This window comes from Rutidosis leptorrhynchoides, chromosome 1 (genome assembly GCF_046630445.1).
Source record: "Rutidosis leptorrhynchoides isolate AG116_Rl617_1_P2 chromosome 1, CSIRO_AGI_Rlap_v1, whole genome shotgun sequence".
Lineage (NCBI taxonomy): Eukaryota > Viridiplantae > Streptophyta > Magnoliopsida > Asterales > Asteraceae > Rutidosis > Rutidosis leptorrhynchoides.
In genome coordinates, this window is record NC_092333.1 from 113,413,398 (window position 1) to 113,439,124 (window position 25,727).

Here is a 25,727-nt window from a genome sequence, read left to right on the forward strand (position 1 = left end):
CGTAAAGCTTTTTAAACCTTTATTGATGAAATAAAGGTTATGGTTTGTTTAAAAATGAATGCAGTCTTTGAAAAACGTCTCATATAGAGGTCAAAACCTCGCAACGAAATCAATTAATATGGAACGTTTTTAATCAATAAGAACGGGACATTTCAGTATATACACTCCAATGATCAGCTCTTAGCAGCCCATGTGAGTCACCTAACACATGTGGGAACCATCATTTGGCAACTAGCATGAAATATCTCATAAAATTACAAAAATATGAGTAATCATTCATGACTTATTTACATGAAAACAAAATTACATATCCTTTATATCTAATCCATACACCAACGACCAAAAACACCTACAAACACTTTCATTCTTCAATTTTCTTCATCTAATTGATCTCTCTCAAGTTCTATCTTCAAGTTCTAAGTGTTCTTCATATATTCTACAAGTTCTAGTTACATAAAATCAAGAATACTTTCAAGTTTGCTAGCTCACTTCCAATCTTGTAAGGTGATCATCCAACCTCAAGAAATCTTTGTTTCTTACAGTAGGTTATCATTCTAATACAAGGTAATAATCATATTCAAACTTTGGTTCAATTTCTATAACTATAATAATCTTATTTCAAGTGATAATCTTACTTGAACTTGTTTTCGTGTCATGATTCTGCTTCAAGAACTTCGAGCCATCCAAGGATCCGTTGAAGCTAGATCCATTTTTTTCTTTTCCAGTAGGTTTATCCAAGGAACTTAAGGTAGTAATGATGTTCATAACATCATTCGATTCATACATATAAAGCTATCTTATTCGAAGGTTTAAACTTGTAATCACTAGAACATAGTTTAGTTAATTCTAAACTTGTTCGCAAACAAAAGTTAATCCTTCTAACTTGACTTTTAAAATCAACTAAACACATGTTATATATCTATATGATATGCTAACTTAATGATTTAAAACCTGGAAACACGAAAAACACCGTAAAACCGGATTTACGCCGTCGTAGTAACACCGCGGGCTGTTTTGGGTTAGTTAATTAAAAACTATGATAAACTTTGATTTAAAAGTTGTTATTCTGAGAAAATGATTTTTATTATGAACATGAAACTATATCCATAAATTATGGTTAAACTCAAAGTGGAAGTATGTTTTCTAAAATGGTCATCTAGACGTCGTTCTTTCGACTGAAATGACTACCTTTACAAAAACGACTTGTAACTTATTTTTCTGACTATAAACCTATACTTTTTCTATTTAGATTCATAAAATAGAGTTCAATATGAAACCATAGCAATTTGATTCACTCAAAACGGATTTAAAATGAAGAAGTTATGGGTAAAACAAGATTGGATAATTTTTCTCATTTTAGCTACGTGAAAATTGGTAACAAATCTATTCCAACCATAACTTAATCAACTTGTATTGTATATTATGTAATCTTGAGATACCATAGACACGTATACAATGTTTCGACCTATCATGTCGACACATCTATATATATTTCGGAACAACCATAGACACTCTATATGTGAATGTTGGAGTTAGCTATACAGGGTTGAGGTTGATTCCAAAATATATATAGTTTGAGTTGTGATCAATACTGAGATACGTATACACTGGGTCGTGGATTGATTCAAGATAATATTTATCGATTTATTTCTGTACATCTAACTGTGGACAACTAGTTGTAGGTTACTAACGAGGAGAGCTGACTTAATAAACTTAAAACATCAAAATATATTAAAAGTGTTGTAAATATATTTTGAACATACTTTGATATATATGTACATATTTGTTATAGGTTCGTGAATCGACCAGTGGCCAAGTCTTACTTCCCGACGAAGTAAAAATCTGTGAAAGTGAGTTATAGTCCCACTTTTAAAATCTAATATTTTTGGGATGAGAATACATGCAGGTTTTATAAATGATTTACAAAATAGACACAAGTACGTGAAACTACATTCTATGGTTGAATTATCGAAATCGAATATGCCCCTTTTTATTAAGTCTGGTAATCTAAGAATTAGGGAACAGACACCCTAATTGACGCGAATCCTAAAGATAGATCTATTGGGCCTAACAAACCCCATCCAAAGTACCGGATGCTTTAGTACTTCGAAATTTATATCATATCCGAAGGGTGTCCCGGAATGATGGGGATATTCTTATATATGCATCTTGTTAATGTCGGTTACCAGGTGTTCACCATATGAATGATTTTTATCTCTATGTATGGGATGTGTATTGAAATATGAAATCTTGTGGTCTATGGTGTTTCCGCCAAGGAAGCAAAATATTGGGAGGATTACCAACTCTCCGATGAATCGGATTCCGACGAGAATTCCGATGACGTTATAGAAATTACCCCAACTGAATTTAAAAAGGCAAAAGAAAATAATAAGGGAAAGGGCATAAAAATAGAGAAATCTAATTCCAACCCCGATGAACTTTATATGTATCGTCAACCCCCGAAGTCCTTAAGTTGTAACAATGACCCGGGAACCTCTAAACCACCAGGTTTTTCTAAACCAATGTGGAAAATGACGGCTCGTATTAGGGGAACATCATATACCCCTAGAAAATTGGCAAAACGAACCAAAACCGAAGAAGAAGAAACAAGCGAGTCGGAATAAGATAGTTGTATTCTTGTGGTGTAATATATGTAATATAGTGTGCTTATGCTTTATGATATATGTAAAAATTGCTTGTATTAATAAGTATTTTTTTTATGAATCTAACTCTTGTCTATTTTACAGTATAAAAACACAAAATGGATAGACAACCCAATATTTTAAGAGACCTACCCGGAGACATGATTGATGAAATCTTGTCTAGAGTCGGTCAGAATTCTTCGGCACAACTATTTAAGGTGAGATCAGTTTGTAAGACATTCGAAGAACGTTCCAAGAATGCCTTGGTTTATAAAAGGCTTTCGTTCGAAAGATGGGGGATATCACATTGGGAAATCCATAAGTTACGATGTGTTTACTTTGACGCATATATTGCGGGGAACCCAAATGCTATTTTACGCAATGGGTTAAGAAATTATTTTGACTCAATATATCCTAATATTGGACTTCGTGATTTAGAAAAAGCAGCTAACATGCAACATAAAGAAGCATGTTATGCTTACGGATTAGTAATGTTCGCTTCTCACCAAAGTGAGAACAAGAACATCGGGCTACAACTATTAAACAAAACGTTCCCACAAGTGACGGAGTCGGTAATTGGGGTAAGAAATGAGGTTTTTAGATTGTTACGGGACTGTTGGACATTACGTAACCCTCGTCCCTTTGACGACGTTACAACACGCTGTCTTATCAACGGCCATAACGGTTATGTTCCACAAGACCAAGGATGGGAAGTAATCCTAGTAAAACCAGAATGCATGACTTGTTTCTGGACGTATGAATTACGTGTCTTTATTGCCTTTGCTGAACGACTTGTGTACTAGCTAGAATTATCTTCACAACCATCTTGTATCAAATTTATTGTGTGCTATATTTCATGCTATATGTAAAATAAGCGGTATTGTAAGTTTGTAAAATATTGTGTAAAAGTTTGAACGCGAAATATTATTATAATCAGTTTTTCATACAGAATTGTAGTAGTTGAATTGTATATTAGCTACTAAGTATGAACTTAACGGGTAGGTACTACCCGAATTTAAACTTATAAAACGCTAATATGAAGAAAAAGCTTTTATAAATGAGTTCATATTATGCTACGAGATACTATTAACTACTCTTAATATTCTGTATGATTAACTCGTTCCATTTGACTATTTTGAAGGAAATGGCACCGACTACTCGACACACCGTGAATATGAATGAAGAGGAATTCCGTACTTTTCTAGCTTCAAACATAGCCGCAGTACAGGCTGCGCTACATACCAACAATAACCTTGGATCTAGCAGTACAGGAAATCGTGTAGGATGCACCTACAAAGAATTCACTGCCTGCAAACCTTTGGAATTTGATGGAACCGAAGGACCGATCGGATTGAAACGGTGGACCGAGAAGGTCGAATCGGTGTTTGCCATAAGTAAGTGTACTGAAGAGGACAAAGTGAAGTACGCTACGCATACCTTCACAGGTTCTGCGTTAACATGGTGGAATACCTATCTAGAGCAAGTGGGACAAGACGATGCGTACGCACTACCGTGGTCAGCATTCAAGCACTTGATGAACGAGAAGTACCGTCCCAGAACCGAGGTCAATAATCTCAAGACGGAACTTAGAGGGTTACGAACCCAAGGATTTGATATTACCACGTACGAAAGACGATTCACAGAATTGTGCCTATTGTGTCCGGGAGCATTCGAAGATGAGGAAGAGAAGATCGACGCGTTTGTGAAAGGATTACCGGAAAGAATCCAAGAAGATATAAGTTCACATGAGCCCGCCTCCATACAACAGGCATGTAGAATGGCTCACAAACTAGTGAACCAGATTGAAGAAAGAATTAAAGAACAGACTGCTGAAGAGGCCAATGTGAAGCAAGTCAAAAGAAAGTGGGAGGAAAACGGTGATAAGAATCACCAATACAACAACAACAGCAATTACAACAATAATCGCAACAATTATCCCAACAATCGCAACATCAATCGCAACTACAACAAACGGCCCAACAAAAACAACAACAACAACAACAACAACAGCAACTACAACAATCATCCCAACAACAATAATAACCGCAACAACAACAACAATCAGAAGCAGCTATGCCAAAGGTGTGAAAAGTATCACTCGGGGTTCTGCACCAAACTTTGCAACAAGTGTAAAAGAAATGGTCATAGCGCGGCGAAGTGTGAGGTCGACGGACCAGGGGTTAATAGAACAAAAGGAACAAATGGTGTCGGAACGAGTAATGTCGGAGCAAGTTATGCCAATGTAGTTTGTTATAAATGTGGAAAACCGGGCCACATTATTAGAAATTGCCCGAACCAGGAGAACACGAATGGACAAGGCCGCGGAAGAGTTTTCAATATTAATGCGGCAGAGGCACAGGAAGACCCGGAGCTTGTTATGGGTACATTTCTTATTGACAATAAATCTGCTTACGTTTTATTTGATTCGGGTGAGGATAGAAGCTATATGAGTAGAGATTTTTGTGCTAAGTTTTTACTTGAATTAGCAACTGGTAAATTAATTTCAGCAGATAATATATGTCGGAATCGAGAAATTAAACTGGTTAGCAAAATATTTAAGATTGATTTGATACCAGTAGAGTTAGGGAGTTTTGATGTGATAATCGGTATGGACTGGTTGAAAGAAGTGAAAGCAGAGATCGTTTGTTACAAAAATGCAATTCGCATTATACGAGAAAAAGGAAAACCCTTAATGGTGTACGGAGAAAAGGGCAACACGAAGCTACATCTTATTAGTAATTTGAAGGCACAAAAACTAATAAGAAAAGGTTGCTATGCTGTTCTAGCACACGTTGAGAAAGTACAAACTGAAGAAAAGAGCATCAATGATGTTCCCATTGCAAAAGAATTTCCCGATGTATTTTCGAAAGAATTACCGGGATTACCCCCACATCGATCCGTTGAATTTCAAATAGATCTTGTACCAAGAGCTGCACCAATAGCTCGTGCTCCTTACAGACTCGCACCCAGCGAGATGAAAGAACTGCAAAGCCAATTACAAGAACTTTTAGAGCGTGGTTTCATTCGACCAAGCACATCACCGTGGGGAGCTCCTGTTTTGTTTGTTAAGAAGAAAGATGGTACATTCAGGTTGTGTATCGACTACCGAGAGTTGAACAAACTTACCATCAAGAACCGCTACCCACTACCGAGAATCGACGACTTATTTGATCAACTACAAGGCTCGTCTGTTTATTCAAAGATTGACTTACGTTCCGGGTATCATCAAATGCGGGTGAAAGAAGATGATATTCCAAAGACTGCTTTCAGAACACGTTACGGTCATTACGAGTTTATGGTCATGCCGTTTGGTTTAACTAATGCACCAGCTGTGTTCATGGACCTTATGAACCGAGTGTGTGGACCATACCTTGACAAGTTTGTCATTGTTTTCATTGATGACATACTTATTTACTCAAAGAATGACCAAGAACACGGTGAAAATTTGAGAAAGGTGTTAGAAGTATTGAGGAAGGAAGAATTGTACGCTAAGTTTTCAAAGTGTGCATTTTGGTTGGAAGAAGTTCAATTCCTCGGTCACATAGTGAACAAAAAAGGTATTAAGGTGGATCCGGCAAAGATAGAAACTGTTGAAAAGTGGGAAACCCCGAAAACTCCGAAACACATACGCCAGTTTTTAGGACTAGCTGGTTACTACAGAAGGTTCATCCAAGACTTTTCCAGAATAGCAAAACCCTTGACTGCATTAACGCATAAAGGGAAGAAATTTGAATGGAATGATGAACAAGAGAAAGCGTTTCAGTTATTGAAGAAAAAGCTAACTACGGCACCTATATTGTCATTGCCTGAAGGGAATGATGATTTTGTGATTTATTGTGACGCATCAAAGTAAGGTCTCAGTTGTGTATTAATGCAACGAACGAAGGTGATTGCTTATGCGTCTAGACAATTGAAGATTCACGAACAAAATTATACGACGCATGATTTGGAATTAGGCGCGGTTGTTTTTGCATTAAAGACTTGGAGGCACTACTTATATGGGGTCAAAAGTATTATATATACCGACCACAAAAGTCTTCAACACATATTTAATCAGAAACAACTGAATATGAGGCAGCGTAGGTGGATTGAATTATTAAATGATTACGACTTTGAGATTCGTTACCACCCGGGGAAGGCAAATGTGGTAGCCGATGCCTTGAGCAGGAAGGACAGAGAACCCATTCGAGTAAAATCTATGAATATAATGATTCATAATAACCTTACTGCTCAAATAAAGGAGGCGCAACAAGGAGTTTTAAAGGAGAGAAATTTAAAGGATGAAATACCCAAAGGATTGGAGAAGCATCTTAATATTCGGGAAGACGGAACCCGGTATAGGGCTGAAAGGATTTGGGTACCAAAATTTGGAGATATGAGAGAAATGGTACTTAGAGAAGCTCATAAAACCAGATACTCAATACATCCTAGAACGGGGAAGATGTACAAGGATCTCAAGAAACATTTTTTGTGGCCAGGTATGAAAGCCGATGTTGCTAAATATGTAGGAGAATGTTTGACGTGTTCTAAGGTCAAAGCTGAGCATCAGAAACCATCAGGTCTACTTCAACAATCCGAAATCCCGGAATGGAAATGGGAAAACATTACCATGGATTTCATCACTAAATTGCCAAGGACTGCAAGTGGTTTTGATACTATTTGGGTAACAGTTGATCGTCTCACCAAATCAGCACACTTCCTGCTAATAAGAGAAGATGACAAGATGGAGAAGTTAGCACGACTGTATTTGAAGGAAGTCGTCTCCAGACATGGAATACCAATCTCTATTATCTCTGATAGGGATGGCAGATTTATTTCAAGATTCTGGCAGACATTACAGCAAGCATTAGGAACTCGTCTAGACATGAGTACTGCCTATCATCCACAAACTGATGGGCAGAGCGAAAGGACGATACAAACGCTTGAAGACATGCTACGAGCATGTGTTATTGATTTAGGAAATAGTTGGGATCGACATCTACCGTTAGCAGAATTTTCCTACAACAACAGCTACCATTCAAGCATTGAGATGGCGCCGTTTGAAGCACTTTATGGTAGAAAGTGCAGGTCTCCGATTTGTTGGAGTGAAGTGGGGGATAGACAGATTACGGGTCCGGAGATTATACAAGAAACTACCGAGAAGATCATCCAAATTCAACAACGGTTGAAAACCGCCAAAAGTCGACAAAAGAGCTACGCTGACATTAAAAGAAAAGATATAGAATTTGAAATTGGAGAGATGGTCATGCTTAAAGTTGCACCTTGGAAAGGCGTTGTTCGATTTGGTAAACGAGGGAAATTAAATCCAAGGTATATTGGACCATTCAAGATTATTGATCGTGTCGGACCAGTAGCTTACCGACTTGAGTTACCTCAACAACTCGCGGCTGTACATAACACTTTCCACGTCTCGAATTTGAAGAAATATTTTGCTAAAGAAGATCTCACTATTCCGTTAGATGAAATCCAAATCAACGAAAAACTTCAATTCATCGAAGAACCCGTCGAAATAATGGATCGTGAGGTTAAAAGACTTAAGCAAAACAAGATACCAATTGTTAAGGTTCGATGGAATGCTCGTAGAGGACCCGAGTTCACCTGGGAGCGTGAAGATCAGATGAAGAAGAAATACCCGCATCTATTTCCAGAAGATTCGTCAACACCTTCAACAGCTTAAAATTTCGGGACGAAATTTATTTAACGGGTAGGTACTGTAGTGACCCGAACTTTTCCATGTTTATATATATTAATTGAGATTGATATTTACATGATTAAATGTTTCCAACATGTTAAGCAATCAAACTTGTTAAGACTTGATTAATTGAAATATGTTTCATATAGACAATTGACCACCCAAGTTGACCGGTGATTCACGAACGTTAAAACTTGTAAAAACTATATGATGACATATATATGGATATATATATAGTTAACATGATACTATTATAAGTAAACATATCATTAAGTATATTAACAATGAACTACATATGTAAAAACAAGACTACTAACTTAATGATTTTTAAACGAGACATATATGTAACGATTATCGTTGTAAAGACATTTAATATATATATATCATATTAAGAGATATTCATACATGATAATATCATGATAATATAATAATTTAAAATCTCATTTGATATTATAAACATTGGGTTAACAACATTTAACAAGATCGTTAACCTAAAGGTTTCAAAACAACACTTACATGTAACGACTAACGATGACTTAACGACTCAGTTAAAATGTATATACATGTAGTGTTTTAATATGTATTTATAAACTTTTGAAAGACTTCAATACACTTATCAAAATACTTCTACTTAACAAAAATACTTACAATTACATCCTCGTTCAGTTTCATCAACAATTCTACTCGTATGCACCCGTATTCGTACTCGTACAATACACAGCTTTTAGATGTATGTACTATGTACTATTGGTATATACACTCTAATGATCAGCTCTTAGCAGCCCATGTGAGTCACCTAACACATGTGGGAACCATCATTTGGCAACTAGCATGAAATATCTCATAAAATTACAAAAATATGAGTAATCATTCATGACTTATTTACATGAAAACAAAATTACATATCCTTTATATCTAATCCATACACCAACGACCAAAAACACCTAAAAACACTTTCATTCTTCAATTTTCTTCATCTAATTGATCTCTCTCAAGTTCTATCTTCAAGTTCTAAGTGTTCTTCATATATTCTACAAGTTCTAGTTACATAAAATCAAGAATACTTTCAAGTTTGCTAGCTCACTTCCAATCTTGTAAGGTGATCATCCAACCTCAAGAAATCTTTGTTTCTTACAGTAGGTTATCATTCTAATACAAGTTAATAATCATATTCAAACTTTGGTTCAATTTCTATAACTATAACAATCTTATTTCAAGTGATGATCTTACTTGAACTCGTTTTCGTGTCATGATTCTGCTTCAAGAACTTCGAGCCATCCAAGGATCCGTTAAAGCTAGATCCATTTTTCTCTTTTCCAGTAGGTTTATCCAAGGAACTTAAGGTAGTAATGATGTTCATAACATCATTCGATTCATACATATAAAGCTATCTTATTCGAAGGTTTAAACTTGTAATCACTAGAACATAGTTTAGTTAATTCTAAACTTGTTCGCAAACAAAAGTTAATCCTTCTAACTTGAATTTTAAAATCAACTAAACACATGTTCTATATCTATATGATATGCTAACTTAATGATTTAAAACCTGGAAACACGAAAAACACCGTAAAACCGGATTTATGCCGTCGTAGTAACACCGCGGGCTGTTTTGGGTTAGTTAATTAAAAACTATGATAAACTTTGATTTAAAAGTTGTTATTCTAAGAAAATTATTTTTATTATGAACATGAAACTATATCCAAAAATTATGGTTAAACTCAAAGTGAAAGTATGTTTTCTAAAATGGTCATCTAGACGTCGTTCTTTCGACTGAAATGACTACCTTTACAAAAACGACTTGTAACTTATTTTTCCGACTATAAACCTATACTTTTTCTATTTAGATTCATAAAATAGAGTTCAATATGAAACCATAGCAATTCGATTCACTCAAAACGGATTTAAAATGAAGAAGTTATGGGTAAAACAAGATTGGATAATTTTTCTCATTTTAGTTACGTGAAAATTGGTAACAAATCTATTCCAACCATAACTTAATAAACTTATATTGTATATTATGTAATCTTGAGATACCATAGACACGTATACAATGTTTCGACCTATCATGTCGACACATCTATATATATTTCGGAACAACCATAGACACTCTGTATGTGAATGTTGGAGTTAGCTATACAGGGTTGAGGTTGATTCCAAAATATATATAGTTTGAGTTGTGATCAATACTGAGATACGTATACACTGGGTCGTGGATTGATTCAAGATAATATTTATCGATTTATTTCTGTACATCTAACTGTGGACAACTAGTTGTAGGTTACTAACGAGGACAGCTGACTTAATAAACTTAAAACATCAAAATATATTAAAAGTATTGTAAATATATTTTGAACATACTTTGATATATATGTATATATTGTTATAGGTTCGTGAATCAACCAGTGGCCAAGTCTTACTTCCCGACGAAGTAAAAATCTGTGAAAGTGAGTTATAGTCCCACTTTTAAAATCTAATATTTTTGGGATGAGAATACATGCAGGTTTTATAAATGATTTATAAAATAGACACAAGTACGTGAAACTACATTCTATGGTTGAATTATCGAAATCGAATATGCCCCTTTTTATTAAGTCTGGTAATCTAAGAATTAGGGAACAGACACCCTAATTGACGCGAATTCTAAAGATAGATCTATTGGGCCTAACAAACCCCATCCAAAGTACCGGATGCTTTAGTACTTCGAAATTTATATCATATCCGAAGGGTGTCCCGGAATGATGGGGATATTCTTATATATGCATCTTGTTAATGTCGGTTACCAGGTGTTCACCATATGAATGATTTTTATCTCTATGTATGGGATGTGTATTGAAATATGAAATCTTGTGGTCTATTATTATGATTTGATATATATAGGTTAAACCTATAACTCACCAACATTTTTGTTGACGTTTTAAGCATGTTTATTCTCAGGTGATTATTAAGAGCTTCCGCTGTCGCATACTTAAATAAGGACGAGATTTGGAGTCCATGCTTGTATGATATTGTGTAAAAACTGCATTCAAGAAACTTATTTTGTTGTAACATATTTGTATTGTAAACCATTATGTAATGGTCGTGTGTAAACATGATATTTTAGAGTATCATTATTTGATAATCTACGTAAAGCTTTTTAAAACCTTTATCTATGAAATAAAGGTTATGGTTTGTTTTAAAAATGAATGCAGTCTTTGAAAAACGTCTCATATAGAGGTCAAAACCTCGCAAAGAAATCAATTAATATGGAACGTTTTTAATCAATAAGAACGGGACATTTCATCTGATGCCCATGCGATCGCATGGGTTTTTAGTGTATTTTCCATGCGATCGCATGGCCGCCTTATCAAGCTCAAAATGTTTTTGTTTTCTTGTATGTCGACATATTATTATATAATATATATAATATATATAATTTAAATAATTAATTATATATTATATTAAATTCATGTGCATAGTTAACTTGTAATTTTCGTTCCGATGACTCGTACGTTGTCACTCGACTTATGTCCCGGTTCCGGTTTCTCGAACGCATTTTCATACGCTTAGAAAACTCGCAATTTACGTTTTGTGACTCGAACCTTTGTCAAAATATAGTCTTAAATTATCAACAAACTATATCATTCAAAGTGTATCTTAAACTTTCGAGTGTTTTGGTCATTTACTTCTATAAATCATTGTCTCGCTATTTGTTAATATATATAATAACAAATCGTTTTATAACCAAGTTAATATATATTTTCAACATTCATAAACACGTTTTAAATATACGTCGCAAGTTATTCATATAATTAATATTCCAACTTATCATATATATTCAAATAAATATTTAAACCAATAAGTTTAATGTACGGTATCAAACAATTAATACATTGTTACGTTTTCAAGTTATAGTATATATATATATATATATATATATATATATATATATATATATATATATATATATATATATATATATATATATATATATATATACATATAATTGTTCGCGAATCGTCAAGAACAACCGAAAGGTATTTGAATATATGAAAGTAGTTCAAAAATTTTGAGATTCAGTTTTACAGACTTTGCTTATCGTGTCGGAAATGTTAATCATACAATGATTAAGTTTAAATTTGGACAGAAATTTCCGGGTCATCACATACCGATTCCAAATAATTAAAATATTTAATTTGTTACTTGAGTAATATATATACATCATATATATATTTTATTTGACGTCTCAGTGTATATGTGTGTGACCCCGAAGGCTCAAATGAACTTAGCCATATAATTATACGTTGTACCTTGCACATTAATCCTACAAATACTATAAAATGTAACGTAAAGGCCAAATTTCTCAATAAAGGAACTATTACTTTTATCATTGCTCGTAAAGTACTATGATTTCAATTTGATTTGGTGCGTAAAAAGAGTTTGAATTTAAATAAAGGTGCAGTTGAGGTAATATTTGTCATTTGTCAGCTGCATGGTAAAAGGTACATCTTAAGGACTCATTTATCTTCACGAAGATTGCAATGAGAAAATTCTTCATAGTGATATAAAACCCAAAATGAGCTACATGACATTTTCTTGGCTAGAGTTTCCGATTTTAGATTAGTGAAGTCTGTTACACAAGAACAAAACCATGTTTTTAAGACATTAAAAGGAACTTGAATACACCTTGCTCCAGAATGGATCACAAATTACGCGGTATCAAAAAAATGTTTACAACTTCCGATCGAACCAAAAACAGATATGAACAGGTTCGAGTGCTAAACTTTGGAATAACAGGATTGATCGATTGTTTTAACTCCGATAAACATGCAAACTCGATCATAATTTTGATTCGCGAGGGTGTAAAACAATCAATCGAATTTATCTACTCAATTAGATTGAGCAATTAATATCTTAGGCGATGAACTCCGATGAAGATTATCGAAGTTCAAGCGGAAATTGAGTATATTTGTATCTGGAATATGATTTTGGCAGAATAATTTACATTGATTATCTCCTCTTAAATGAATGATCCAAGGGGTCTATTTATAGGAGGAAAGTTTGTTATGTGAATGACTGGTGTGACACAAGTACCATTCCTAATTTCATGGGCTTAAGTGGGATGAACGCTCAATTCATGTGTTATTGCCTAGATATTTTGGTGCACGTGTGCATGCTGCATGATAACATGCACATTTGACCAAGTTAAAGGACTTATGGGTTATCACATCCTAGATTATTTTCCAAGTTTTTCTTCACGACATCCTCTATTCGGATCCTTTCTATCCGACAGGCTTTGTATATGTTTTATTCGGAATTCTTCTATCATGTATTTTGCTCACGGTGCCTGTCCTTTTATATGCAAGTCATCTCGTTTCTTTTAAATATGCTCTCCTTGTTCCGGCGTCATCTCCATATATGACCCTTGTCGGTCCACGTTCTTTTGCAAAATAGATAATCTTTTATATAATTGAAGATTATTTGATACGGATCTTAGAGCGTATCACAACTACGGAGTGGTATTACTCGAGATTACTAGTGGGCGTAAAAACTATAGCTCGAAAGATGCACTGAATTTTCATGCCTACACTTTTAAGATCATGAAACAAGGTCAAGCTAAAGCACTTTTAGAAAGGCAAACTAAAAGTGGATTGAAACCAACAACATGTAGTATTGGCGACCCTTGTAGCATTATGATGCACACAAGACGATATGAGTCTAAGGCCGTCTATGCCAAAAGTAGTGTGAATGCTTGAGGGGCTTTGCCCTGTTTTGGCGCCCCCCCGTTGGCTGGGCACATTGATTTCTATTCGAGCTTGTATAAATCTTTTAGCGAATTTGGTACTTCATTAGGACCTTCAGATGGTAACAATGATGCGTACATATCGGATACTAGACTTCAAGTCCTAGATATTATATGGACATATGTATGTAACTATAAACTGGATTTGTGTTATAATAGCCTTGTTGTTATTTGTCTGAAGTTTTGTTGTACTAAAATGACACAAATAAAACTATATTACTAATCCTTCCAACTAAGCATAAGGACCAAAGTAGTAACTTTATCTGAATTTTATGCTGGTAACCCGCAAGCGTATTCTAAACCGTCCGTTAAAGATGGCGGTCACCGGCTTCCTCTACTTTCATCCCTTCGCTCCAAAATTGAAATTTCCGCCTGAAATTCGACGGAAAATTCAATGCGGTTGCATCAGCTCCTCCGTTAGACCGGAAATTTCATCCACTTCTTCATCCTCTACCATCGTTCCTGATATAAGTAATGATTTTATTTGATTTTGGATAATTTCATACATGTTTAATTATTTGTATACAGAGTATATATACACACTGTAAAGAATCTGCTACTAAGCATGGTACTAATGTGATAGAGTATAGTACAAGTGATTGTGATTTGTGCTTAGTAGAGCTAAATAAACCTTGCACCCTAAAAATGTTTATTTATTATTAGTATTTTTTTTATTTTTATATAAAGCAAAGGTTGTTGATTTTAATATTTAAACTCTTATTTGGAATGCAGATGAGGATAATGTTAGCATTTCATTTGGTAGGAGACTGATGATTTCTATGATCACATGTGTTTTGCCCCTGCCTAAATTAATGCCAAATTCTGATGTTAATGCTAATGCTTCAGAGTAAGTTTATGATGAGAGTTATGTTGTAAAATGTTACCTTGTGTAACCTAAAAAATGTGTACCTAGAAGAAGAGTCAAACATAAATTTCAAATAAAAAATAAGTATGATTCACGAAACCTCGATAGATATAGGTAATGAAAGATCGAATGGGACAATAATACGACTCATGTTCAATCTTGTTTCAAAAAAGTTAACACTTCTCTTCGTTTGTAACAAAATTGAACTTAAACGCGTTAGTTTTCTTGTAACAAAATTGAACTTAAACGCGTTAGTTTTCTTGTAACTAAAATTGAGCATCTGTCCTATAATTGTAACAAAATTAAACATCCAGTCCTATTACTGTGAAAAACTGAAAATTGAATCCTACCATTGTGTCACTTGATCTTGCATTACCTATATCGATCCTTCATGCATCTTTGGTTACCTTTTGCAATATCGTTCCTTTTAAGAGAGTGTAAATTCGGCATGTTTTTAAATAGTCAAATGTCTATTTTACCCTTATAAAATACATATGATTTTTTAGCAATGCAATCTGTGTAAATGTGACACTAATGGAGTAATGGTAGACTGGAAAAATGGTGAATCATATTTTTTGCATTGTAGTTGAAAGTCGTTACAAATGCTGTTCACCTTATTGAAAATTGAGTTTTGAAATACTCGTCGCACTCTGTATTACTCGTATCATTTATAACAAATAATAACAATGTTTAATGAAATTGATGTTTGGTGTCAGTGATCTAGTATTGTTACAGGAAGAGATAAGAAAAGTATTGTCTAAGGGTAAGGCTGCCGGTGTCCTTCGTTTGGTTTTTCATGATGCGGGAACATACGAAATCAATGATGATTCGGGTATTACTATTTACTATTATTATTAAGATCAAAGTTGTATTATTTATTTAATTGCCCGATTTGATTTTGCTTAATTCTTCGTACTGTTGTATCAGGTGGTATGAATGGCTCTATATCTTATGAACTTGATAGACCTGAAAATAAAGGTCTTAAGAAATCGTTAAAGGTTAATTCTTGTAACTTTTGTGCATATGCATGTGTTTTGTTGCAAACACATTCTTATTCACTTGCTAATAACTTGTTGTTTAGATTGTTCTGGAAGCTAAAAATATAGTGGAAGAGAAACAGCCAGCAGGTTATAAATTATAATCATCTTTAAAACTATAGCTTTCTATTATATTTACTGTATTTATATTTACTGTTTAACTGCTCGGTGCTTTTTTTTTGCTTATTACTTTGCGTACAATTACAGTGTCTTTGGCTGATATGATTGCTGTGGCTGGAGCCGAAGCTGTATTTTTATGTGGAGGTCCAAAAATCCCAGTTCGATTAGGTAGATTAGACTCGATGTAAGGGATTAATTTTTGTTACCAGTTTTATTAAATATTGTTTTTTTATAATTTCCGCGTTTTGCTTTGTAGGGTACCTGATCCTGAGGGAAATTTGCCAGAAGAAACACTAGACGCCTTAGGGCTGAAGCAGAGTTTCCAAAAGAAAGGTTTTTCGTAAGTGAATTATGACTATATATTGACCATGTTTGACCAAAACATTAGGTTTTTTTAAAGAAATTTTTTACTTATTGGCAGAACACAAGAACTTGTAGCATTATCTGGTGCTCATACTCTTGGAAGCAAAGGTTTTGGAAGTCCAATTATCTTTGATAATGCGTACTATAAAGTACTATTAGAGAAACCATGGCTATCTTCAGGTTTGTGACATGCTTAGAGGTCTGTTTTTTAAAAAAATATAGAAAGAAAAAAATATATTACCATATTATATTGAGCATTGTTTAGAACTTATCAAATTATTCTAATATTTTCTCTTTGGCAGGAATGACGTCTATGGTTGGTCTTCCTTCAGATCGTACTCTCGTTGAGGATGATGAATGCTTAAGGTACACGAGACACTAATAATCTCAATTAATAACGTATAAGAAAGAACGTTCGTCTAAAATAAATGAAAAATGTGATATTAGTAGTTAAAGCTATAAACTTGTAATGTAGAAAAATATTTTATGACTTGTTAGAGATAGTGTGAAATTTTTGAGTTCAATATTTATCTAGCATATTATTTTTGTACAACTTTTGTCTAATGATGTATTATGAGTCAGTAATTATATAAATCAAAACAAAGCAAATCACTTATACGCTCTTAATTCTTAATTTTCGCAGGTGGATCTCAAAGTATGCTGAAGATCAAGATTTGTTCTTTGAAGATTTCAAGAACGCTTATATCAAACTTGTGAGTTCCGGTGCAAAATGGAAACACGATTTATAATTCCAACTTCAGCCAAAATCTGAACTTACTGTAACTTTGTAAGTTACATGTTTGTTTTCTTGAAAGAGTGCCACATTTCTTTTTTCTCCTAGACATAGTTTCAAGATATAGTTACCTTATTCCTCATAGTTATCGTAGCATTATAGGGTGTGTATACACATTATGTACTTCTTTTGGATAAATCTTTCCAAATTTATATAATATATATATATATATATCCGTTCAACCCGTTGCCAGTTTTGTTGTATACGGCATGTCGTTTTGAGTACTTACATTATGGGAAAATTCGTTAAATTTCACTTTCAAGCCTTTTCTTAAACTGGTGTTTTTTGGCCCCAAAAGAAGCGGGGTTGACTATTTTACTACTTGTGTCTAATATTGAAACATATTCTAAACTTCCAAGCTAAGATCCTAAAATTTGGGTATTGCAACATTTAGGCTATGTTTGCTCGTCTCTTAACTGAATAGTTAAACACTGCTGAACTGTTCAACATTCAGTGCGTTTATTTGTGATATCTGAATGAGTGAGTGACAAATGATGTTGAACTGTTTGAACTAAATGAGTGACAAATAATGTTGAACTATTTGAAACATTCAGAGTTGAAACTCTCTTTTAACCATTTAACATACATATAAAGGTGGGTACTTTAAATACATTTAGATGAATGTTGATAAGGAGTTTGTGATAATTGGAGCAGAAGTGAGAGTTGCTACTGTTTGACAATATTGATTCATCCAGTATGCAAGTCATTGTGTTGGTCTTTTAAAATCCATCCCTACCAATTGTACATTTCCAAGTGTCTCTTCCCAAGTTGTTGAAAACATTCGAATTAATGACATTGAGCAGATCGTTAAGCTCAGTCTACACTTTACCAGTAGCTTCTCGTATCCAACTCCAAGTAAAAGTCTAGTTTGATCCTGTCCAATGCATTCTCTCGCTAACGGTCGATAGCTTCTCTGGTTCCAGTCTATACAACCTCTCGAATTTATCCTTCAGATTCTGTGTACCTATCCAATGATCTTCGCAAAACAAAGTATCTTTCCCATCCCGAATGATGCGATCAAAGTAGGAGTTAAAAGGAATGTATGTTTTGCCATATCCTTGCCCCGGAAGTTCGGACAGAGGCAAGACTATGACCCATTTCACCCAACCCACCATCCCTCCCGTATATGCTTTTGATAATTTTGGTCCAAAAGGCATTGGGTTCGACCCGAAACCTCCACCACGGATAAATGCAACCCCCCCTCCCCCAACCCCCCCCCAACCCCCCCTAAATGCCATCTTTAAGTTTTGTCGTTTCATGTAAACGAATCATATCAGGTATTTGGTTTTAGACGATGTCGAATGTGTCATCCTACTAAGAGTGCTCTCAACGATTACGCATTCAAGCTTTCTTTAACCGTCATAGAAGGATTTCGTTGGCACCACCCCTTCTCTACACGTTTTCATGAAGTAGTTAAAGACGTGTGTTAACTAATATGTAGGCCATCATACGATTTTTGTTCAACAAAATTGACGATTTAATTAAATTTTAATAATACAGTGCGTCCGAGTATTTTTGATCAACAATGTCATGGATGACAGATGTTTAGTCTTTTTAGGTCTTTATGAGAAAGCACTAAGGTGACGTTAAAGGGCTTATAGTCCAGAGGTATTCGAGGAGTTTTTCAACCAAAGACGTTGGGTTCAAGCCCCGTCGTGAACACATTGGTGATTTAATATGTGTTGGGTGTGTGAGTTGTCGGCAAAAAAAAATTGTTAGTTTAGTCCTTTTAAGAAGCACGTAACAAGAGTGATTTAAAATTGTGTCAAGATCAACCATTAAAAGGAACACTCTCATTATCAAAAGAAATTGAAGATACTTATGTTTTGCGAATTGCGAATAAACAAAACTTCAATAGATAAGGAAAAATTCATCAAAACGATGAAGGCCCACAAGAATACAAACTCAAATCAACAGAACAAACCACAAAAGTAAAACACGGACTTAAAGGGGCGCAACTAAACAAAGAACGACAACTAAACCAAAGCACCCACCAAAATAAAAAAATAGAGCCTAATCTAGTCATAAGGGAAAGATTATAGTACTCCATCTAAAAGGTTATCCAGAGCCGCAAGCCACCATGCACAAACAAGACAACTCAAGAAGAACAACTCTAAACTGACACTATCTACTTAATGACATCTCCATTATCGTCCTTTGCAGGGACGGATGTACTTAACATTCACTGGTAGAATGTGCTACCAGTGAAAATTCGCGAGCCTGTGATTTTTTTTTTTTTTTTTTGAGGTTTTTAACTAGTGATATTAGTGGATAGAGTAATTTTTAGAATGTCATTATTAAAATAAGCCATATATTATATTTTTTTAGGTTTTTTTTTTTAAAGACAAGTAGTCACCATCGAATACTCTCATTTTTCAATCACGCACACGCTTTCGGGAGAAAATCTGAATCACATTGCGGAACCCGATCCTTAAATCATCTCGAGGGGCAGACGGACTGAGTTTGAGTCCTGAATGGATCTGGGAGAAAACTCCCATGGGGTCACTCTCAAGCTCCATCTTTCAAACAAATTGATTAATAGGATTCATTGAGCAAAACTCGAACCTATGACCTAAACCCTAAACCCATACACAAAATGTCACAAGGTGTGGGGATACCATTTGAGACAAACCTACAATATTTTTTGAGTTTTTAGCCAATACACTAATAATTACTGTATCTAGATCCACAACGGAACATTTATAACATTCATGAATTCACGAAGGAATAAAAATGCCTACACCCTATATGATTCTTGAAATTGAAGATACTTACCCACCGTAGGATTTAAATACATGACTTGTATGATAAGTGATTGGTCCACCTGGCATTATACAATTTACTGAGTTCAACTAACATTAATCACGGACGCTCCACTAACTCCAATCTTACATTCTCACCTATACATTAAATTTTTTTTTTACAGAGTAATATCTATCTATCTATCTATAGTTAATATTAAAATGCTATAATGATAATGTTATTATTAACCTAATTTTTTTGTTAAAAAAAATCAAAAAGAAAAAAAAAATTAAGCATGGTGGACGATGTTATTAATTTAAATAATTTTTCAATTAAAAATAAATCTTATTAATTAATTATTATTATTAAATCTCATTATTAGGCTAATTCCTTTATTAAAAAAATCAAAAAGAAAAAGAAAAAAATCTAAGCATGGTAGGTGATATTATTAATCTAAATAATTTTGAATTAAAATTAAATCTTATTAATTAATTACTATTATTAAATCTTATTAATAAATATTTTATTTATTAAAATTAAATAATTTTAATTTATTATTTTGAACTGAGTACGGGAAGGTATAAAAGCTAGGCAGAAGGAACCAATTCTAAATTTATATTTTAATTTACACTTTTAAAATAAAATGACAACCAATATTATCTCTTATAATTGGATGTTGATTGTTTAATATGCATTTTAGGTGTTTGATGAAATGTTCAGCTGTTGAGTTTCTTAGTCGGACTCTGTAGTTCCACGGGTCATTAAACTAAATAAATTTAACATTTACGTTCACTTAATTCCTAAAATATATCATTAAACTGTTTCGTCTAAACAAACTCGTGGTTCTACGGGTCATTTCACTAGTATATTATATACTAGTAAAATGACCCGTGAAATCACGGGTTTGTTTGTAACATCCTCAGATCGGGCCTAGAAGTAAAATGACTATTGTGCCCTTAGGCATATTTGTGCGATTATTTATGCCTTTATTTTATTTATGTGTAATATTATTTTATTATTTAGTTAAGACCAGTTTGTGACAAGGGTCACAGAACAGGTTCGTTTATTTAATTTGGACTCCATTAGGGCAGTAAAATTAAGTACGAAAGATATTAGATAACTGGTAAATACCCGTGTGTCGTGGGGTGTGTACTGATGCAGAGAGATAAAGTTATCGCGTACGCTTCTCGTCAGTTAAAGACACACGAACGTAACTATCCGGTTCATGATTTAGAAATGGCTGCAGTGGTGTTTGCTTTAAAGTTATGGAGACACTACTTATACGGTACAAAGTGTGTAATATTGATAGTGCTCCAAAAGAACATATATTTAGTAGCAATATCGTTCCAATATGTAAAGTTTTTAAATGTAATTTCCTTATTTTTAGTTGTAATAGTTAAATAAATAAGTGCGAAGACGAAAGACGCAAATCGCTCGAAAATGAAGATTTAAAAGGCGAAAACGAAGATTTGAAGACGCAAAGGTCCAAAAAGCTCAAAAGTACAAGATACAATCAAAAAGGTTCAAATTATTGATGAAGAACGTCTAAAAATGACAAGAGTACAAGTTACAAAACGCAAAGTACAAGATATTAAATTATACGAAAGGACGTTCGAAAATCCGGAACCAGGACATGAACCAACTCTCAACGCTCGACGCAACGGTGTAAAAATTACGAGTCAACTATGCACAAGAATAAAATATAATATTTAAATAATTCATAATAAGAATAATATTAAATAATAAAAAGTTGTTAATTGAGCATAGTTCAGGGGTCGTAAATGAAAATTCAATTCTATAAAAGGCTATGTATCGATCATATTTGATATACAATTTTTCTATCCTAAATCTATATATCGATCCATCTATCTATTATCAATATCTATATTCTATATCTCTATCATAATGTTAACTTAATAAGATATAACAATAATCTTAATTTTAATTTTAAATTATGATAATAATAAGATTTATGATAGAGATCGTTTGAGTGTGTAAGTCGAAATTCTGTCCGTGTAACGCTACGCTATTTTTAATCATTGTAAGTTATGTTCAACCTTTTTACATTAATGTCTCGTAGCTAAGTTATTATTATGCTTATTTAAAACGAAGTAATCATGATGTTGGGCTAATTACTAAAATTGGGTAATTGGGCTTTGTACCATAATTGGGGTTTGGACAAAAGAACGACACTTGTGGAAATTGGACTATTGACTATTAATAGATGGGGGGTATTGTCTAATTGAGTGACAACTCATTGGAGTCTGTCGAACCTATCTTCAAATTAATTAACCTAATAATTAATAATGATTATGGTTGTCCTATTTAGTGATGTTCATATGGAATCTATTATAATCATTTAATTAATCAATTGGGTTGGGTAATTGATTATTCATTCTGATCAAGTGGATGAATTAATATTCATAAACTAATTAAAACAGGGGTGGATTACATACAGTGATAACTGGTGTAATTGTTGACAGAAGTGATAACTGCGTCACAGTTTAAATCCTTAATCAGTTGGAATATTTGACTTCGGGTATAAGGGTAATTTGACGAGGATACTCGCACTTTATATTTATGACCGATGGACTATTATGAACAAAAACCAGATAGACGTATCAAATAAACCAGGACAAAAGACAATTAACCCATGGTAATAAATTAAAATCAACACGTCAAACATCATGATTACGGAAGTTTAAATAAGCATAATTCTTTTATTATATTTCTCATCGTATCTTTATTTACTGTCATTTTATTACTCGCAATTTTATTTACTGTCATTTTATTTATTGTCATTATTTTACGCACTTTAATTATCGTCATTTATCTTTACGCTTAAAATATAGAATCGACAAACCGGTCATTAAACGGTAAAACCCCCCTTTTATAATAATATTACTACTTATATAATTATATATATTTTGTATAAATATAGTTAAAAATATAGTAAGTATCACCAGCTCTCTGTGGAACGAACCGGACTTACTAAAAACTACACTACTCTACGATTAGGTACACTGCCTATAGTGTTGTAGCAAGGTTTAGGTATATCCCATCCGTAAATTAATAAAACTTGTGTCATATTTTGTAGTATTTTGTATTAAAAATAATAGTATATTTCGTACCCTCACGCTACATCATCAAGTTTTTGGCGCCGCTGCCGGGGAGCGCTAAAACGCTATATTTTTAATTATAATAATATTGAAATAAAATATAATAATATAATAATATTGAAATAGAATATATTAATATAATAATATTGAAATAGAATATAATAATATAATAATATTTAAGAATCAAAAATTTATACGTAAATTTTAAAAAAGTCGTATTTATTAAATACTTCAGGGTATATTATGTAACTTATAATTAATAATTGCTATCATGTCGCTTTCATGTGAATAGTAAATTAATTAATTTATTTTCATTTACTATTCATGAATAGTAAATGAATTAAAAAAAAAAAAAAAAAAAGTTTTGAAAAAAAATTATAATTATAAAAAAATTATTAATTTGTAAAAAAAAATCGTTTTAAAAAAAAAAAAAAAAATCGTTTTTTTAAAAAAAAAAAAAAAAAAAAAAAAAAATTTCGTTTTTAAAAAAAAAAAAAAAAAATTTGTGTAAAAAAAAATCGTTTTTTTTTAAAAGAAAAAAAAATTTCGTTTTAAAAAAAATTTGTAAAAAAAAAAAAAAAAACGTAAAAAAAAAAAAAAAAAACGTAAAAAAAAAAAAAAAATTATTAAAAAAAATATATATATATATTTTTAAAATTTTGTCTATAAAAAAAATGTTTTTTTTTTAGTTTTATTACCTTTAGATTTTTAGACTATAGTCGCAACTTTTAGTATTAAGTTTAGTTTTGCCATAGTTATTTTTACTTCTAGAATTTTTAGTTTTGCCGTAAAATCCCTTAAGTGCTTTTTCTTTAGACTAAGATTTAGGTGCCTTAAAATTTTGCGACGCCATTTTTCGTGCTATTTTCTTATTTTTATTTTTCGACGCCTATTTTTCGACCTTTTATTTTTCGACACTTTTCGACGCGCACTCTTTTTCTCTCTTATTTCTCGCCATTCTAGTTTTTAGGACTTAGAATTTTTTCTACTTCTTCTCTAAATTTCTTAAAATTACGAAAATTTATTTTAAGTGGTTAAATTGATAGACATCAAAATTTTCTGGTTCGTAGTAATAGTTGGATTTGTACGTGGACCGGGTTATTGGAGCCAAACAGTACTCAATTATATTGAGACCAAACGAATCCTGCCCCTCTGCTGCATCTTTTGGCTATTCGAAACGTGGGCAAAATCAGAAAAGTCTATTAATTGGATAACTTATTATAATTTTTCTTTCCTTTTTAAAAACTAATAGGATATTCAGTGAATGCACCGAGCAAGACGTTCGCCGCCGGTCATACGTTCACCACCTGTAACTCGATCAAGACATCTAGCAAATATTGTCGCCGTTGATTTTTCTTTAGAATCGTCATCTAGTCGAACAAGAACTCCAACTCAAATTTCCGATAATCCATCTTTTGAACCCGACTTCACAATTAAGAACCCGGAGCATATTCAAGGACAATTCCAAGATCTTGAACCACTAATTATTCCTCCTGAGCCACAAACCATTAAATCAGAATCCTCTAGTGATTCGTATTCAACAAATTCAATTATGGAAGTAACGGAACCTCTAAGTATGGAAGATCGAATGAGAGCCACACGCACGGGCCAAGGTCACGCCATTATTAAACCAGAAGTTAATGCTCCAGATTATGAAATTAAAGGAAAAATCCTACACATGGTAACTAACCAATGCCAATTCAGTGGTGCACCGAATGAAGATCCTAACGAACACCTTCGTACGTTTAAAAGAATTTGTACACTATTCAAAATCCGAGAAGTGGAAGATGAGCAGATCTATCTCATGTTGTTTCCCTGGACTTTAAAGGGAGAAGCCAAAGATTGGTTAGAATCGTTACCTGAAGGGGCGATTGACACATGGGATGTTTTAGTTGAAAAATTTCTTAAACAATTCTTTCCGGCATCTAAAGCCGTGAGACTTCAAGGAGAAATTGTTACGTTCGCGCAAAAGCCAAATGAAACATTATATGAGGCGTGGACAAGATTCGGAAGGATGTTGAGAGGATGTCCTCAACACGGTTTAGACACTTACCAAATAGTACAAATATTCTACCAAGGTGTCAACGTTGCTACACGAAAAGACATCGACATAACAGCTGGTGGTTCCATTATGAAGAAAACCGCAACTGAAGCTTACAAAATTATTGATAACACAGCCTCCCACTCGCATGAGTGGCACCAAGAAAAAGATATTTTTCGTTCATCTAAAGTGGCTAGAGCCGATTCTAGCCATGACTTTGATTCCGTTTCCGCAAAAATAGATGCTTTCGAAAGACGAATGGAAAAGATGAATAAAGATATTCACGCAATACGAATCAGTTGTGAGCTATGCGGTGGACCACACTTATTGAAAGATTGTCACATTGAACCAACATTGGAACAACGAGAGAATGTTTCCTATATGAACCAAAGGCCTGGAAATAATTATCAAAATAATTATCAACCGCCAAAGCTAAACTTCAATCGAAATCAAAACATTCTTTACAATCCAAAAGGACCCGAAAATAACTGGTATAACCAACAAGGTCCGAATAACCAACCAACTCAAAACAAC

The 25,727-nt window shown here is 33.4% G+C and overlaps 1 protein-coding gene across 1 annotated transcript; it reads left to right on the top strand.

Annotated features, from left to right (window-relative positions):
• The first annotated feature begins 14,427 nt into the window (after positions 1-14,427).
• On the top strand, positions 14,428-17,409 carry LOC139864102 (putative L-ascorbate peroxidase 6). The gene is made up of 10 exons (XM_071852685.1): positions 14,428-14,584; positions 14,846-14,960; positions 15,695-15,810; positions 15,906-15,976; positions 16,060-16,105; positions 16,223-16,319; positions 16,392-16,475; positions 16,557-16,678; positions 16,801-16,864; positions 17,142-17,409. The coding sequence occupies exons 1-10, from the start codon at positions 14,428-14,430 to the stop codon at positions 17,245-17,247; spliced, it is 978 nt and encodes a 325-aa protein (XP_071708786.1). The 3' UTR covers positions 17,248-17,409.
• Positions 17,410-25,727: the final 8,318 nt, after the last annotated feature.

What these genes read in the sequence shown, in the direction of transcription:
- LOC139864102 (XM_071852685.1), top strand. Translation starts at nt 14,428, where the DNA reads ATGGCGGTCACCGGCTTCCTCTACTTTCATCCCTTCGCTCCAAAATTG. An exon ending in TACCATCGTTCCTGATATAA is followed by an intron (nt 14,585 to 14,845) that starts GTAATGATTTTA and finishes TTTGGAATGCAG; the next exon opens with ATGAGGATAATGTTAGCATT. An exon ending in CGAAATCAATGATGATTCGG is followed by an intron (nt 15,811 to 15,905) that starts GTATTACTATTT and finishes CTGTTGTATCAG; the next exon opens with GTGGTATGAATGGCTCTATA.